Source organism: Oncorhynchus clarkii, chromosome 25 (assembly GCF_045791955.1).
Source record: "Oncorhynchus clarkii lewisi isolate Uvic-CL-2024 chromosome 25, UVic_Ocla_1.0, whole genome shotgun sequence".
Lineage (NCBI taxonomy): Eukaryota > Metazoa > Chordata > Actinopteri > Salmoniformes > Salmonidae > Oncorhynchus > Oncorhynchus clarkii.
Window position 1 is genome coordinate 43,364,436 of NC_092171.1, and position 18,432 is coordinate 43,382,867.

At 44.9% G+C, this 18,432-nt stretch overlaps 1 gene segment (V, D, J or C); it reads left to right on the forward strand.

Moving 5' to 3' along the window:
- LOC139383546 (M1-specific T cell receptor beta chain-like) overlaps nucleotides 1-5,251 on the forward strand; it is a 68,753-nt gene extending 63,502 nt beyond the window's left edge. The window contains 2 exon segments of the C gene segment in view: nucleotides 2,568-2,674; nucleotides 4,168-5,251. Coding sequence covers nucleotides 2,568-2,674; nucleotides 4,168-4,191 — 131 coding nt within the window.
- The last annotated feature ends 13,181 nt before the right edge of the window (nucleotides 5,252-18,432 follow it).

Consider the following 18,432-nt stretch of genomic DNA (forward strand, 5'->3'; position numbering starts at 1 on the left):
TGTACTGATGACCTGCATACTGATGACCTGCATACTGTACTGATGACCTGCATACTGTACTGATGACCTGCATACTGATGACCTGCATACTGTACTGATGACCTGCATACTGATGACCTGCATACTGTACTGATGACCTGCATACTGATGACCTGCATACTGTATTGATGACCTGCATTCTGTACTGATGACCTGCATACTGTACTGATGACCTGCATACTGATGACCTGCATACTGTACTGATGACCTGTATACTGATGACCTGCAAACTGATGACCTGCATACTGTACTGATGACCTGCATACTGTACTGATGACCTGCATACTGTACTGATGACCTGCATACTGTACTGATGACCTGCATACTGATGACCTGCATACTGTACTGATGACCTATATACTGTACTGATGACCTACATACTGTACTGATGACCTGCATACTGTACTGATGACCTACATACTGATGACCTGCATACTGATGACCTGCATACTGTACTGATGACCTACATACTGTACTGATGACCTACATACTGTACTGATGACCTACATACTGTTCTGATGACCTGCATACTGATGACCTGCATACTGTACTGATGACCTGCATACTGTTCTGATGACCTGCATACTGTACTGATGACCTGCATACTGTACTGATGACCTGCATACTGATGACCAACATACTGATGACCTGCATACTGATGACCTGCATACTGCACTGAAGACCTACATACTGATGACCTACATACTGATGACCTGCATACTGTACTGATGACCTGCATACTGATGACCTGCATACTGATGACCTGAATACTGCACTGATGACCTACATACTGATGACCTGCATACTGATGACCTGCATACTGTACTGGTGACCTGCGTACTGTACTGATGACCTGCATACTGTACTGATGACCTGCATACTGATGACCTGCATACTGTACTGATGACCTGCATACTGATGACCTGCATACTGATGACCTGCATACTGTACTGGTGACCTGCGTACTGTACTGATGACCTGCATACTGTACTGATGACCTGCATACTGATGACCTGCATACTGATGACCTGCATACTGTACTGGTGACCTGCGTACTGTACTGATGACCTGCATACTGTACTGATGACCTGCATACTGATGACCTACATACTGATGACCTGCATACTGATGACCTACATACTGATGACCTGCATACTGATGACCTGCATACTGATGACCTACATACTGATGACCTGCATACTGTACTGATGACCTGTATACTGATGACCTGCATACTGATGACCTGCATACTGATGACCTGCATACTGATGACCTACATACTGTACTGATGACCTGTATACTGATGACCTGCATACTGTACTGATGACCTGCATACTGATGACCTGCATACTGATGACCTGCATACTGATGACCTACATACTGATGATCTGCATACTGATGACCTACATACTGATGACCTGCATACTGATTACCTGCATACTGATGACCTGCATACTGTACTGATGACCTGCATACTGATGACCTGCATACTGATGACCTGCAAACTGATGACCTACATACTGATGACCTGCATACTGATGACCTACATACTGATGACCTGCATACTGATGACCTGCATACTGTACTGATGACCTGCATACTGTACTGATGACATACATACTGTACTGATGACCTGCATACTAATGACCTGCATACTGATGACCTGCATACTGTACTGATGACCTGTACACTGTACTGATGACCTACATACTGTACTGATGACCTGCATACTAATGACCTGCATACTGATGACCTGCATACTGTACTGATGACCTGCATACTGTACTGATGACCTGCATACTGTACTGACGACCTGCATACTGATGACCTGCATACTGTACTGATGACCTACATACTGTACTGATGACCTGCATACTAATGACCTGCATACTGATGACCTGCATACTGTACTGATGACCTGCATACTGTACTGACGACCTGCATACTGATGACCTACATACTGTACTGATGACCTGCAGTGTATATCAGGATTTTCCTGGTCCTGGGTTAGGGTTTAGGGGTTAGGGTTAGGTCTTAGGGTTAGGGTTAGGGTTAGGGGTTAGGGTTAGGGGTTAGTGTTAGGGTTAGGGTTAGGGTTAGGGTTAGGGATTAGGGTTAGGGGTTAGGGGTTAGGGTTAGAGTTAAGGGTTAAGGTTATGGGTTAGGGTTATGGACCCAAAGGGTCATATTTCATATCCCCAGGATCAAGAAACATTGGCCTAGATCATTGGTTGGATCCCCAGGACCCAGAAACACTGGCCTAGATCATTGGTTGGATCCCTAGGACCAGGAAACACTGGCCTAGATCATTGGTTATATCCCCAGGACCAAGGAACACTGGCCTAGATCATTGGTTGGATCCCCAGGACCCAGAAACACTGGCCTAGATCATTAGTTGGATCCCAGGGCCAAGAAACACTAACCTAGATCATTGGTTGTGCTGTATTTTTCTCAATGGATGATCTGCTAACAATATCATCTGATACCACCTTAATCAAGGTAATTTGAATGTATTATTGTCCTTGCAGACTACTATGTGAAGAGCACCCAGACTGCCAAGCTGGCCTACAGCATCTTCATCGCTAAGAGTACCTTCTATGGCCTGGTCGTCATGGTTATGATTTGGAAGTTCCAGGTGAGTTCGCTGCAAATATGATAAAGGTTCATCTCTCTCCTCTTCTATCTCTGCCTTGTGCTAAAGGAGTCCCAGATCACTTTCGTACGGTCTTGCCAACTCCTATGGTCAGGTTGACAGTGACCACACAAACAGATCCCACTGGGCACACCACGTCGTTTCAACGTGGATAATTGGGAAATATTTGGTTTAGACGTTGATCAATCAGATTACAATTTATATTCACCCAATCAAAAAAGACAGCCAAAAGTTAGTTGAATTCCCAGTGTGTCTGATTTTTGGTTGAGTTGTCACCCAAATGTCTATCACTGCTCTTTCAACCATTGAAAAGCACAACACGGTTCAAATGGGGATCCACTGTCAGATATTGAATCCTTTATAGAACAGATTACTGTGTTATCACTGGGCTTCATCTAATAGCACAATCACTGGGCTTCATCTAATAGCACAATCACTGGGCTTCATCTAATAGAACAACCACATGAGCTGGATTGCAGTTGAGAGTTACATTATAGCACACGGTACAAATGATCAATGCCATTTGAGATTCTATTTTGATTTTAAGCGGAGATCTCTCAACGATCCATCCCACGATAGCACAGAGGTCATAATCAGTGAAAAATAGCATAGCTAAGCGTGACTGGGTTAAAACCTGGGATGGAAGACAGATGAACTCTCCAGTAGGAGGGGCTGCCCAGTATAATGTTTTTGTTTCTGATAGTGACCCTGACCTTGAATATCTGATATTGTTTTAAATCGATCAAAATTCAACATATTTTGTTTATGTTGAAATTAGTTTACCATAATGACACAATCCTGTGATTTAAATTTCACCCCCCCCAAAAAATATATATTACATACTACGTATTATTCTACGTAGATTCCACGTCACAATACGTTGAAACAACGTTGATTCAATCAGTTTGAGCCCAGTGGGATGTCACATGACAGGCAGGCGGGATACGCAGGACAGCAAAAACAGATCTGGGACCAGGCTAGTTAACGACCATAGGAGTTGACAAGACAACACAAACAGATCTGGGACCAGGCTAGGTAATGAACATAGGAGTTGACAAGACAGCACATACAGATCTGGGACCATGCTAGCTATGGGCTAATAAAGGTTTGATCCTGACACCATCATATAAATAAAACCTTGATTCTATTTCTGTGGACACCATACTGTCTTTATCCTGTATCTCTGTGTTTCCATACAGACACCATACTGTCTTTATCCTGTATCTCTGTGTTTCCATACAGACACCATACAGACGCCATACTGTCTTTATCCTGTATCTCTGTGTTTCCATACAGACACCATACTGTCTTTATCCTGTATCTCTGTGTTTCCATACAGACACCATACTGTCTTTATCCTGTATCTCTGTGTTTCCATACAGACACCATACTGTCTTCATCCTGTATCTCTGTGTTCCCATACAGACACCATACTGTCTTCATCCTGTATCTCTGTGTCTGTTTTTCACATGCAGGGCTCCTCAGAGAAACAGATTTAACGGAATACAAGTGGCCCAAGGAGGATGTCCTGCATGGGTGTTGATTCTTCCATGTGATCAAGAATGGACTGGCAAATGGGCAATTCTGGCAAATGCCAGATGGACCGATTCATCTTTAGCCCAGTGGGCCTGTCTAAATTGGCTTTTTTTTTTTAGCAAAATAATAATAATTTGTCTAGTAAAGAGGGTCTTAAAGAAAAACATGGGCAGGTGTGTTAGAAATGCCTGGGCCGGTTTCTGGTCCCAGTCTGCCCCTGCATATAATTGTATTGTCCATTGTGCTTATTGTTGCCAGTATCTCTTTATTGCCCTGTCTATGTGAAGATGTGCTTTTAAGAATCTCCTATGAACATGAACTGGCAATTTAAATGTATATTTAAATAAATTCAGCCAAAACAATCTTTCCATTAACTTACAAAATCAATGTGTTTGTTTTTCCAGTAATTACAGTAGATTATGTATCAATACACTTTGCTTTCCATTTTCTAAATGTTAGTTTGTGAATAATAAACTGTATATAATTAGGGACAGATCAAAATGTACCTCTCCACAGTTACAAATATTTCCACGACCCTCCCCCCTCATAGAATTAACTCAATATAATGTTTACGACCACAAATAACAAGAACTGTAGCGACCCTGTTTTTATAAACGTGGATATTGACTTTGCCACTTCAGTCTGCTTTTCTGACACAGTTGATGCCACGCAGGGCTTTGGGCCAGAAGGTTGAGGGTTCACCGACCACCACAGACGAGCTCACTCTCCCTTCCTGTTTCATCACATTACAATCAGAGACGGAGGCAGACCATGATCAGCTAGGGGGAAATCAGAGTTTCAACATTTTGATGCCATATTTATATAAAATATATTCAACGAATCTTCCACCGACAGGTTTGACAACCAATTAACAAAACAAACCAACTTCTGGCACTTCGATATCATGATTTGTTGTTTTGAACAAACAGAAAATACATCCCTCCCTACCTTGTAGACTTACCCAGTATTGAAGGCTTGGCTTGACAATCTCCTAGTGTCATTAAACGGTATAGTGTTTTGGAACAATGTCTCTTTTCATTCATCGATTGGCCACTGCACAGTACGGATTGATTGATTTTATTTGTCTGTAAAAAAAAAATACATATATATATTTATACACATTATTTAAAATGTATTATTTTATTAAGTGACTGGGATTGCACAATAAAGTCTGGGACTTATTTCCATTGTGGTCCCTATTTTTATTTACACAATATACATACATATACAATTACATATACAATTACATAAATAGAGACAGAAACATTCTCAACCTCCAGATGAGAATGAGACAATTCTGACCAGCTTGTTTGGTCGGTAGCTTGTTCTCTAGATGTTTGTGGCTGCTGGGGGGAACCGTGATGTTCAGCATAATCAGACACTAGACTAGATGTTTGGGGCTGCTGGGAAACCATGATGTGCAGCATAATCAGACACTAGACTAGATGTTTGGGGCTGCTGGGGAACCATGATGTGCAGCATAATCAGACACTAGACTAGATGTTTGGGGCTGCTGGGGAACCATGATGTGCAGCATAATCAGACACTAGACTAGATGTTTGGGGCTGCTGGGGAACCATGATGTGCAGCATAATCAGACACTAGACTAGATGTTTGGGGCTGCTGGGGAACCATGATGTGCAGCATAATCAGACACTAGACTAGATGTTTGGGGCTGCTGGGGAACCATGATGTGCAGCATAATCAGACACTAGATTAGATGTTTGGGGATGCTGGGGAACCATGATGTGCAGCATAATCAGACACTAGACTAGATGTTTGGGGCTGCTGGGGAACCGTGATGTTCAGCATAATCAGACACTAGACTAGATGTTTGGGGCTGCTGGGGAACCGTGATGTGCAGCATAATCAGACACTAGACTAGATGTTTGGGGCTGCTGGGGAACCATGATGTGCAGCATAATCAGACACTAGATTAGATGTTTGGGGCTGCTGGGGAACCATGATGTGCAGCATAATCAGACACTAGACTAGATGTTTGGGGCTGCTGGGGAACCATGATGTGCAGCATAATCAGACACTAGATTAGATGTTTGGGGCTGCTGGGGAACCATGATGTTCAGCATAATCAGACACTAGATTAGATGTTTTGGGATGCTGGGGAACCATGATGTTCAGCATAATCAGACACTAGATTAGATGTTTGGGGCTGCTGGGGAACCATGATGTTCAGCATAATCAGACACTAGACTAGATGTTTGGGGCTGCTGGTGAACCATGATGTGTTTGAGTCTTTATGGTGTCTGTACCTTCTAGGTTTTCATCCAATTGGTCGACAGATTTTCATGAGAATATTAAAAAATCTTCATAAAAAAATATGCCATTTCAGAATTTCCATCAGTAAAGTCTGGATTATTAGGTGGCCGTGATGGTTTGAGGGCCAGATTGGGAATTTAGCCAGGACACCGGGGTTAACACCCCAACTCTTACGATAAGTGCCATGGGATCTTTAATGACCTCAGAGAGTCAGGACACCCGTTTAACGTCCCATCCGAAAGACGGCACCCTAAGCAGGGCAGTGTCCCCAATCACTGCCCTGGGGCATTGGGATGTTTTTTTTAGACTAGAGAGAAGAGTGCTTCTTACTGGCCCTCCAACATCACCTCCAGCAGCATCTGGTCTCCCATCCAGGGACTGACCAGGAACAACCCTGCTTAGCTTCAGAAGCAAGCCAGCAGTGGGATGTAGGGTGGTATGCTGCTGGCATCATTGCGTTTCTATGTGTAGTATATGATCAACTTTATAGCCTGTATTTTGGGGGGAAATACTTTCCAAAAACAATCATTGTCTCCCTCACGGTTCAGCTGTCAGAGATGTGAGCATTAAATGTATCAGGGCATTGAATGTAAAGGCTTAAATGTCTACTGTATGATATTACCATTTTAATATATACACTACCATTCAAAGGTTTGGGGTCACTTAGAAACGTCCTTGTTTTTTAAAGAAAATCACATTAAAATAACATCAAATTGATCAGAAATACAGTGTAGACATTGTTGATGTTGTAAATGACTATTGTAGCTGGAAACGGCTGAGTTTTAATGGAATATCTACATAGGCGTACAGAGGCTCATTATCAGCAGCCATCACTCCTGTGTTCCAATGGCACGTTGTGTAGTACCCGCAAAACACCAGTCTCAACGTCAACAGTGAAGAGGCGACTCCGGGATGCTGGCCTTCTAGGCAGAGTTCCTCTGTCCAGTCTCAACGTCAACAGTGAAGAGGCGACTCCGGGATGCTGGCCTTCTAGGCAGAGTTCCTCTGTCCAGTCTCAACGTCAACAGTGAAGAGGCGACTCCGGGATGCTGGCCTTCTAGGCAGAGTTGCAAAGAAAAGCCATATCTCAGACTGGCCAATAAAAAGAAAAGATTAAGATGGGAAAAAGAACACAGACACTGGACAGAGGAACTCTGCCTAGAAGGCCAGCATCCCGGAGTCGTCTCTTCACTGTTGATGTGGAGACTGGACAGAGGAACTCTGCCTAGAAGACCAGCATCCCGGAGTCGCCTCTTCACTGTTGACGTTGAGACTGGACAGAGGAACTCTGCCTAGAAGGCCAGCATCCCGGAGTCGCCTCTTCACTGTTGACGTTGAGACTGGACAGAGGAACTCTGCCTAGTAGGCCAGCATCCCGGAGTCGCCTCTTCACTGTTGACGTTGAGACTGGACAGAGGAACTCTGCCTAGAAGGCCAGCATCCCGGAGTCACCTCTTCACTGTTGATGTTGAGACTGGACAGAGGAACTCTGCCTAGAAGGCCAGCATCCCGGAGTCACCTCTTCACTGTTGACGTTGAGACTGGACAGAGGAACTCTGCCTAGAAGGCCAGCATCCCGGAGTCACCTCTTCACTGTTGACGTTGAGACTGGACAGAGGAACTCTGCCTAGAAGGCCAGCATCCCGGAGTCACCTCTTCACTGTTGACGTTGAGACTGGACAGAGGAACTCTGCCTAGAAGGCCAGCATCCCGGAGTCACCTCTTCACTGTTGACGTTGAGACTGGACAGAGGAACTCTGCCTAGAAGGCCAGCATCCCGGAGTCACCTCTTCACTGCTGACGTTGAGACTGGTGTTTTGCGGGTACTATTTAATGAAGCTGCCAGTTGAGAACTTGTGAGGCGTCTGCTTCTCAAACTAGACACTCTAAAATACTTGTCCTCTTGCTCAGTTGTGCACCGGAGCCTCCCACACAGTTTGCGCTGTTCTGTGAAGGGAGTAGTACACAGCGTTGTACGAGATCTTCAGTTTCTTGGCAATTACTCACACGGAATAGCCTTCATTTCTCAGAACAAGAATAGACTGACGAGTTTCAGAAGAAAGCTATTTGTTTCTGGCCGTTTTGAGTCTGTAATCGAACCCACAAATGCTGATGCTCCAGATACTCAACTTGTCTAAAGAAGGACAGTTTTGTTGCTTCTTTAATCAGGACAACAGTTTTCAGCTGTGATAACACAATAGCAAAAGGGTTTTCTTTTGATCAATTAGCCTTTTAAAATGATAAACTTGGATTAGTTAACACAACGTGTCATTGGAACACAGGAGTGATGGTTGCTGATAATGGGCCTCTGTACGCCTATGTAGATATTCCATTAAAAAATCAGCCGTTTTCAGCTACAATAGTCATTTACAACATTAACAATGTCTACACTGTATTTCTGATCAATTTGATGTTATTTTAATGGACATAAATGTGCTTTTCTTTCAAAAACAAGGACATTTCTAAGTGACCACAAACTTTTGAACGGTAGTGTGTATATACGTAGCCTCTTTAAAGGAAGAGAAGCTTAGGCCAGAATAACTCCAGAGAGATAGAGATTTGCCCGTGGCAAGCTACGACACCCACATGCGTTTCCTTATGTTAGATGGCTACTGCATCTGCTATACAGACATAGACTTACAGAAGGAGGGTAATTCAAACATTTTCTATCTGAATATTTTGTATAAAGATTAGTATTATATTGTTAGATTATAGGAGTTACTCTGGTTGGGCTGCTGAAACAGTCTTCCTCAACTCAAGTCCAACTGTCAGAGTCCGTTGGAGCTCTGCTGAAACAGTCTTCCTCAACTCAAGTCCAACTGTCAGAGTCCGTTGGAGCTCTGCTGAAACAGTCTTCCTCAACTCAAGTCCAACTGTCAGAGTCCGTTGGAGCTCTGCTGAAAGTCTTCCTCAACTCAAGTCCAACTGTCAGAGTCCGTTGGAGCTCTGCTGAAACAGTCTTCCTCAACTCAAGTCCAACTGTCAGAGTCCGTTGGAGCTCTGCTGAAACAGTCTTCCTCAACTCAAGTCCAACTGTCAGAGTCCGTTGGAGCTCTGCTGAAATAGTCTTCCTCAACTCAAGTCCAACTGTCGGAGTCCGTTGGAGCTCTGCTGAAACAGTCTTCCTCAACTCAAGTCCAACTGTCAGAGTCCGTTGGAGCTCTGCTGAAACAGTCTTCCTCAACTCAAGTCCAACTGTCAGAGTCCGTTGGAGCTCTGCTGAAACAGTCTTCCTCAACTCAAGTCCAACTGTCAGAGTCCGTTGGAGCTCTGCTGAAACAGTCTTCCTCAACTCAAGTCCAACTGTCAGAGTCCGTTGGAGCTCTGCTGAAACAGTCTTCCTCAACTCAAGTCCAACTGTCAGAGTCTGTTGGAGCTCTGCTGAAACAGTCTTCCTCAACTCAAGTCCAACTGTCAGAGTCCGTTGGAGCTCTGCTGAAACAGTCTTCCTCAACTCAAGTCCAACTGTCAGAGTCCGTTGGAGCTCTGCTGAAACAGTCTTCCTCAACTCAAGTCCAAATGTCAGAGTCCGTTGGAGCTCTGCTGAAACAGTCTTCCTCAACTCAAGTCCAACTGTCAGAGTCCGTTGGAGCTCTGCTGAAACAGTCTTCCTCAACTCAAGTCCAACTGTCAGAGTCCGTTGGAGCTCTGCTGAAACAGTCTTCCTCAACTCAAGTCCAACTGTCGGAGTCCGTTGGAGCTCTGCTGAAACAGTCTTCCTCAACTCAAATCCAACTGTCAGAGTCCGTTGGAGCGCCGGGATGCGCTGCCTTCGTACCGTAGACCTGCAGTAGCTAAAGCTTAATAATAGCCACTTCATAACAAACCTTCACAAACGTTTCTAAACTTTATTAGGGTAATATCAAAAGTCAAACCATAGTTTATTAGGAAAATACAAGCGGAAGAGCAAATGTAATTAAAAAAACTCCCGTGCCCCAAAAAAGAGGTTGACAACCCCCCCCTAATTTCAACCCCCCCCCCCCCAGTAAATGTTGATCTGTCCCTTGGTTTGCCTGTGTGTAGTTTTAGCATATCAATCAGCTGGAAAACATAAACTGTTACTATATACTCTCTCTTTACTCAGTAATAAAGTTGTAAATGACAGATTGTGACTCTGATACTTATTTCCAGCTAAGAGAAGTTAGTGATGTTGAAACCGAACTCATGTCGTAATTTATTAAAAGGGCTTGGCAATGACCAATCTGACAACAATAGACTGTCAAATTAACAAGTTTATATCATTTAATCTGACAATAATAGACTGTCAAATTAACAAATGTCTATCATTTAATCTGACAATAGACACTTTGTCAGATTAACAAATTTATATTTCATCTGAAAATAAAAACTGTCAAATTAACAAATGTATATAATTTAATCTGAAAATAGACACTGTCAAATTAACAAATGTATATAATTTAAACTGACAATAATACACACTCTTTATCAAATTAACAAATGTATATAATTGAATGGTTGATTGATGGTTGATTTACTCAAAGCTCGTTGGAGCAGAAACTCTCTACACAGTTGTGATTTCAACAGTAGCTTCATCCTTCCCATGAACGGAGGATGTTTTCTTGCAGTTATTTTCATTCTGTTGTGTGTCTGTATCACACCTGTTTCTGAGAAACTCACCACTTCCTGCCCACACAGAGAGGACGTTTCCATGATGCTCTGCAGCGCTGCAGTGCATCGTGGGTCTCATGGCCTATACACTCAAGTGGAAAAGTTATATCTGACCCAGATAGGGTTTATCTGGCTCAGATCATATTTCCCTCTGAGTCAAAAGGAAGTTTCAGGCTACATTCACAGCAGTTCAACACTTTCAGTTGACGTCTGCAAGTTTAATGGCTGTATATAAGTTATAAATTGTCCTTTTTGCTAAATACATTTATGGTCTGGGGGAGAAACAGTGTGGTGATTATCACATTGCTGTATTTCTACCTTATAACAGGAAATGTATGCTCCCATCGCATAGAAGAGTGGGGGTGGTGTGTGTTAGTGGTTGTTGTGAAAATGAGCCTTGCAGCTCTGCAGGGGTGGAGGTGGAGGTAGAGAGAGAGAGAGAGAGAGACAGCCGAGGAGAGGATGTGGTGACAGAGAGAGAACGCGCTGAAGCACAGGCAGGATGCTGAGAAACAGCCTTCCATCTCACCACAACCTTACCCAACCCACACTGTGCAACACACACCTGCAGCTTTGCAATCTCCTCTCCTCTCCTCTCCTCTCCTCTCCTCTCCTCTCCTCTCCTCTCCTCAAACACAACAGCCACAGATGATGTTCCATTTCTATGTCAACTGGCATAACAAGGCCCAGAGACCTTTCTGAGTCACATGTTGTCACCGTCACACACACAGCTGTTTGTTCAAACTGTTGTAAAGAAATGACAAGTAGTGTAGTCTCTCTTCTACAATGTTTTGATGTTCATTCTACTTTTCCATGTAGTTTTGTGGAAGAAAGAGGTTTCTGAGACTCCTATAGCTCCATCTCTGATGACTGTATGAGAGTCCTATAGCTCCATCTCTGATGACTGTAATAGAGAGTCCTATAACTCCATCTCTGATGACTGTAATAGTCCTATAGCTCCATCTCTGATGACTGTAATAGAGAGTCCTATAACTCCATCTCTGATGACTGTAATAGAGAGTCCTATAACTCCATCTCTGATGACTGTAATAGTCCTATAGCTCCATCTCTGATGACTGTAATAGAGAGTCCTATAACTCCATCTCTGATGACTGTAATAGAGAGTCCTATAGCTCCATCTCTGATGACTGTAATAGAGTCCTATAGCTCCATCTCTGATGACTGTAATAGAGTCCTATAGCTCCATCTCTGATGACTGTAATAGAGTCCTATAGCTCCATCTCTAATGACTGTAATAGAGTCCTATAGCTCCATCTCTGATGACTGTAATAGAGAGTCCTATAGCTCCATCTCTGATGACTGTAATAGAGTCCTATAGCTCCATCTCTGATGACTGTAATAGAGTCTTATAACTCCATCTCTGATGACTGTAATAGCAATGGAAGTTGTAGAAGAGGACGGTACCTATAATCACTGACTAAATAGCTAGCCTGGGTCCCAGTCTGGATTTAGCCTGGGTCCCAGTCTGGATTTAGCCTGGGTCCCAGTCTGGATTTAGCCTGGGTCCCAGTCTGGATTTAGCCTGGGTCCCAGTCTGGATTTAGCCTGGGTCCCAGTCTGGATTTAGCCTGGGTACCAGTCTGGATTTATCCTGGGTACCCGTCTTGATTCAGCCTGGGTACCAGTCTTGATTTAGCCCGGGTACCAGTCTTGATTTAGCCTGGGTAGCAGTCTGGATTTAGCCTGGGTACCAGTCTTGATAAAGCCTGTATAGTAGTCTTGATTTAGCCTGGGTACCAGTCTTTATTTAGCCTGGGTAGCAGTCTGGATTTAGCCTGGGTACCAGTCTGGATTTAGCCTGGGTCCCAGTCTGGATTTAGTCTGGGTCCCAGTCTGGATTTAGCCTGGGTCCCAGTCTGGATTTATCCCGGGTCCCAGTCTGGATTTAGCCTGGGTACCAGTCTTGATTTAGCCTGGGTCCCAGTCTTGATTTAGCCTGGGTCCCAGTCTGGATTTATCCTGGGTACCAGTCTGGATTTATCCTGGGTACCAGTCTGGATTTATCTTGGGTACCAGTCTGGATTTATCCTGGGTACCAGTCTTGATTTAGCCTGGGTAGCAGTCTGGATTTAGCCTGGGTACCAGTCTTGATTTAGCCTGGGTCCCAGTCTTGATTTAGCCTGGGTCCCAGTCCGGATTTAGCCTGGGTCCCAGTCTGGATTTAGCTAATCCACTCCCTGTACTCCATGTCATTGTATTTTGTAAAGACAAGGAGAGGTAAAGAGAGGAACGTTGGCTAGAGAGAATGGTACTGAGACCAGTCAATAACACCACATCTAAACATGCTGTTTCATCATGGCCCAGAAGGCCATTGACAGTGTGGAGCTGTGACAATCTGTCTCTTGGTGTCTTAATGAGTCTTAATGATGGTGTGGAGCTGTTGACATTCTGTCTCTTGGTGCCTTAATGAGTCTTAATGATGGTGTGGAGCTGTGACAATCTGTCTCTTGGTGCCTTAATGAGTCTTAATGATGGTGTGGAGCTGTGACAATCTGTCTCTTGGTGTCTTAATGAGTCTTAATGATGGTGTGGAGCTGTTGACATTCTGTCTCTTGGTGCCTTAATGAGTCTTAATGATGGTGTGGAGCTGTGACAATCTGTCTCTTGGTGCCTTAATGAGTCTTAATGATGGTGTGGAGCTGTGACAATCTGTCTCTTGGTGCCTTAATGAGTCTTAATGATGGTGTGGAGCTGTGATAATCTGTCTCTTGATGCCTTAATGAGTATTAATGATGGTGTGGAGCTGTGACAATCTGTCTCTTGGTGCCTTAATGAGTCTTAAAGATGGTGTGGAGCTGTGACAATCTGTCTCTTGGTGCCTTAATGAGTCTTAATGAAGGTGTGTTGGTGGGGTTTTGTACAGAACCGTGTCTGGCAGCACAGTACCAGACAGACGTGAAAGCAGATTGCTCCAGACCCACTCCATCTGACTCCAGGATCACCCTCTGGTCTATTGACCCTGAACACATCTACACTGACTGGGTCCACATTCCCTGCTCCTACTGGTGTGAACAGCACTCTAAACCCCTCTTACAGTGGTGCCAGTACAGCACTCTAAACCCCTCTATAGTGGTACCAGTACAGCACTCTAAACCCCTCTACAGTGGTACCAGTACAGCACTCTAAACCCCTCTATAATGGTACCAGTACAGCACTCTAAACCCCTCTATAGTGGTACCAGTACAGCACTCTAAACCCCTCTATAGTGGTACCAGTACAGCACTCTAAACCCCTCTACAGTGGTCCAGAGGTACCAGTACAGCACTCTAAACCCGTCTATAGTGGTACCAGTACAGCACTCTAAACCCCTCTATAGTGGTACCAGTACAGCACTCTAAACCCCTCTATAGTGGTACCAGTACAGCACTCTAAACCCCTCCACAGTGGTACCAGTACAGCACTCTAAACCCCTCTACAGTGGTCCAGAGGTACCAGTACAGCACTCTAAACCCCTCTATAGTGGTACCAGTACAGCACTCTAAACCCCTCTACAGTGGTACCAGTACAGCACTCTAAACCCCTCTATAATGGTACCAGTACAGCACTCTAAACCCCTCTATAGTGGTACCAGTACAGCACTCTAAACCCCTCTATAGTGGTCCAGAGGTACCAGTACAGCACTCTAAACCCCTCTATAGTGGTCCAGAGGTACCAGTACAGCACTCTAAACCCCTCTATAGTGGTCCAGAGGTACCAGTACAGCACTCTAAACCCCTCTACAGTGGTCCAGAGGTACCAGTACAGCACTCTAAACCCGTCTATAGTGGTACCAGTACAGCACTCTAAACCCCTCTACAGTGGTACCAGTACAGCACTCTAAACCCCTCTATAATGGTACCAGTACAGCACTCTAAACCCCTCTATAGTGGTACCAGTACAGCACTCTAAACCCCTCTATAGTGGTACCAGTACAGCACTCTAAACCCCTCTACAGTGGTACCAGTACAGCACTCTAAACCCCTCTACAGTGGTCCAGAGGTACCAGTACAGCACTCTAAACCCGTCTATAGTGGTACCAGTACAGCACTCTAAACCCCTCTATAGTGGTACCAGTACAGCACTCTAAACCCCTCTATAGTGGTACCAGTACAGCACTCTAACCCCTCTACAGTGGTACCAGTACAGCACTCTAAACCCCTCTATAGTGGTCCAGACCTGGTCCACTCTATTCTCTATAGGTCCTGGTCCACTATATTCCCTATAGGTCTTGGTCCACTATATTCCCTATAGGTCCTTGTCCACTATATTCCCTATAGGTCCTGGTCCACTATAGGACACTATATTCCCTATAGGTCCTGGTCCACTCTATTCCCTATAGGTCCTGGTCCACTATATTCCCTATAGGTCCTGGTCCACTATATTCCCTATAGGTCCTGGTCCACTATAGGGCACTATATTCCCTATAGGTCCTGGTCCACTATATTCCCTATAGGTCCTGGTCCACTATATTCCCTATAGGTCCTGGTCCACTATATTCCCTACAGGACCTGGTGAACTATATTCCCTATAGGTCCTGGTCCACTATATTCCCTATAGGTCCTGGTCCACTATATTCCCTATAGGTCCTGGTCCACTATATTCCCTATAGGTCCTGGTCCACTATATTCCCTATAGGTCCTGGTCCACTATATTCCCTATAGGTCCTGGGCCACTATATTCCCTATAGGTCCTGGTCCACTATATTCCCTATAGGTCCTGGTCCACTATATTCCCTATAGGTCCTGGTCCACTATATTCCCTATAGGTCCTGGTCCACTATATTCCCTATAGGTCCTGGTCCACTATATTCCCTATAGGTCCTGGTCCACTATATTCCCTATAGGTCCTGGTCCACTATATTCCCTATAGGTCCTGGTCCACTATATTACCTATAGGTCCTGGTCCACTATATTCCCTATAGGTCCTGGTCCACTATATTACCTATAGGTCCTGGTCGACTATATTCCCTATAGGTCCTGGTCCACTATATTACCTATAGGTCCTGGTCCACTGTAAAGGGAATTTGGTGCCATTTGGGATGAAGGCGAATACTTCATACCTTCACATTTAGGATCTCAATCACCCTTACGGATTAGTGTTATGTTGTCTAATGGAGGGTTAAACTAGACTAGTGTTATAGTATATAGAAATCAGGGGACCCTGAGGAGAGGGTACAACCAGTTATCTAATGGAGGGTTAAACTAGACTAGTGTTATAGTATATAGATGTCTGGGGACCCTGAGGAGAGATTACAACCAGTGATCTAATGGAGGGTTAAACTAGACTAGTGTTATAGTATATAGATGTCTGGGGACCCTGAGGAGAGATTACAACCAGTGATCTAATGGAGGGTTAAACTTACACGTCCATTGAAGCATTGTGAGGAAGAGTGGGGCAACTTCATGACTGGTTCCTGAACAAATGATTTGAGAGGAAAATACAGGTGTCACCACATTCTAAAACCCCATCTACAAGTCACACTGAGGTAGGAGATCACACTGTCTAAGGTTTAGCATGACCTCTAGTGGTTATGAGTGGTACTAAACCAGTCTCAGGTTTAGTATGACCTCTAGTGGTTATGAGTGGTAGTACACCAGTCTCAGGTTTAGTAACCTCTAGTGGTTATGAGTGGTACTACACCAGTCTCAGGTTTAGTAGGACATCTTGCGGTTATGAGTGGTACTACACCAGTCTCAGGTTTAGCATGACCTCTAGTGGTTATGAGTGGTACTACACCAGTCTCAGATTTAGTATGACCTCTAATGGTTATGAGTGGTAGTACACCAGTCTCCGGTTTAGTATGTCCTCTAGTGGTTATGAGTGGTAGTACACCAGTCTCAGGTTTAGTAGGACCTCTTGTGGTTATGAGTGGTAGTACCACCAGTCTCAGGTTTAGTATGACCTCTAGTGGTTATTAGTGGTACTACACCAGGCTCAGGTTTAGTATGACCTCTAATGGTCATAATAAACTAAACACTATAACTCACCTGGACCAGCCCACGTTGACCCCAGACACCACTATATAACTCACCTGGACCAGCCCACGTTGACCCCAGACACCACTATATAACTCACCTGGACCAGCCCACGTTGACCCCAGACACCACTATATAACTCACCTGGTCCAGCCCACGTTGACCCCAGACACCACTATATAACTCACCTGGACCAGCCCACGTTGACCCCAGACACCACTATATAACTCACCTGGACCAGCCCACGTTGACCCCAGACACCACTATATAACTCACCTGGACCAGCCCACGTTGACCCCAGACACCACTATATAACTCACCTGGACCAGCCCACGTTGACCCCAGACACCACTATATAACTCACCTGGACCAGCCCACGATGACCCCAGACACCACTATATAACTCACCTGGTCCAGCCCACGTTGACCTCAGACACCACTATATAACTCACCTGGTCCAGCCCACGTTGACCCCAGACACCACTATATAACTCACCTGGACCAGCCCATGTTGACCCCAGACACCACTATATAACTCACCTGGACCAGCCCATGTTGACCCCAGACACCACTATATAACTCACCTGGACCAGCCCACGTTGATGTTGACCCCAGACACCACTATATAACTCACCTGGACCAGCCCACATTGACCCCAGACACCACTATATAACTCACCTGGACCAGCCCACGTTGACCCCAGACACCACTATATAACTCACCTGGACCAGCCCACGTTGACCCCAGACACCACTATATAACTCACCTGGACCAGCCCACGTTGACCCCAGACACCACTATATAACTCACCTGGACCAGCCCACGTTGACCCCAGACACCACTATATAACTCACCTGGACCAGCCCACGATGACCCCAGACACCACTATATAACTCACCTGGTCCAGCCCACGTTGACCCCAGACACCACTATATAACTCACCTGGTCCAGCCCACGTTGACCCCAGACACCACTATATAACTCACCTGGACCAGCCCATGTTGACCCCAGACACCACTATATAACTCACCTGGACCAGCCCATGTTGACCCCAGACACCACTATATAACTCACCTGGACCAGCCCAAGTTGATGTTGACCCCAGACACCACTATATAACTCACCTGGACCAGCCCATGTTGACCCCAGACACCACTATATAACTCACCTGGACCAGCCCACGTTGACCCCAGACACCACTATATAACTCACCTGGACCAGCCCATGTTGATGTTGACCCCAGACACCACTATATACTGTAACTCACCTGGACCAGCCCACGTTGACCCCAGACACCACTATATAACTCACCTGGACCAGCCC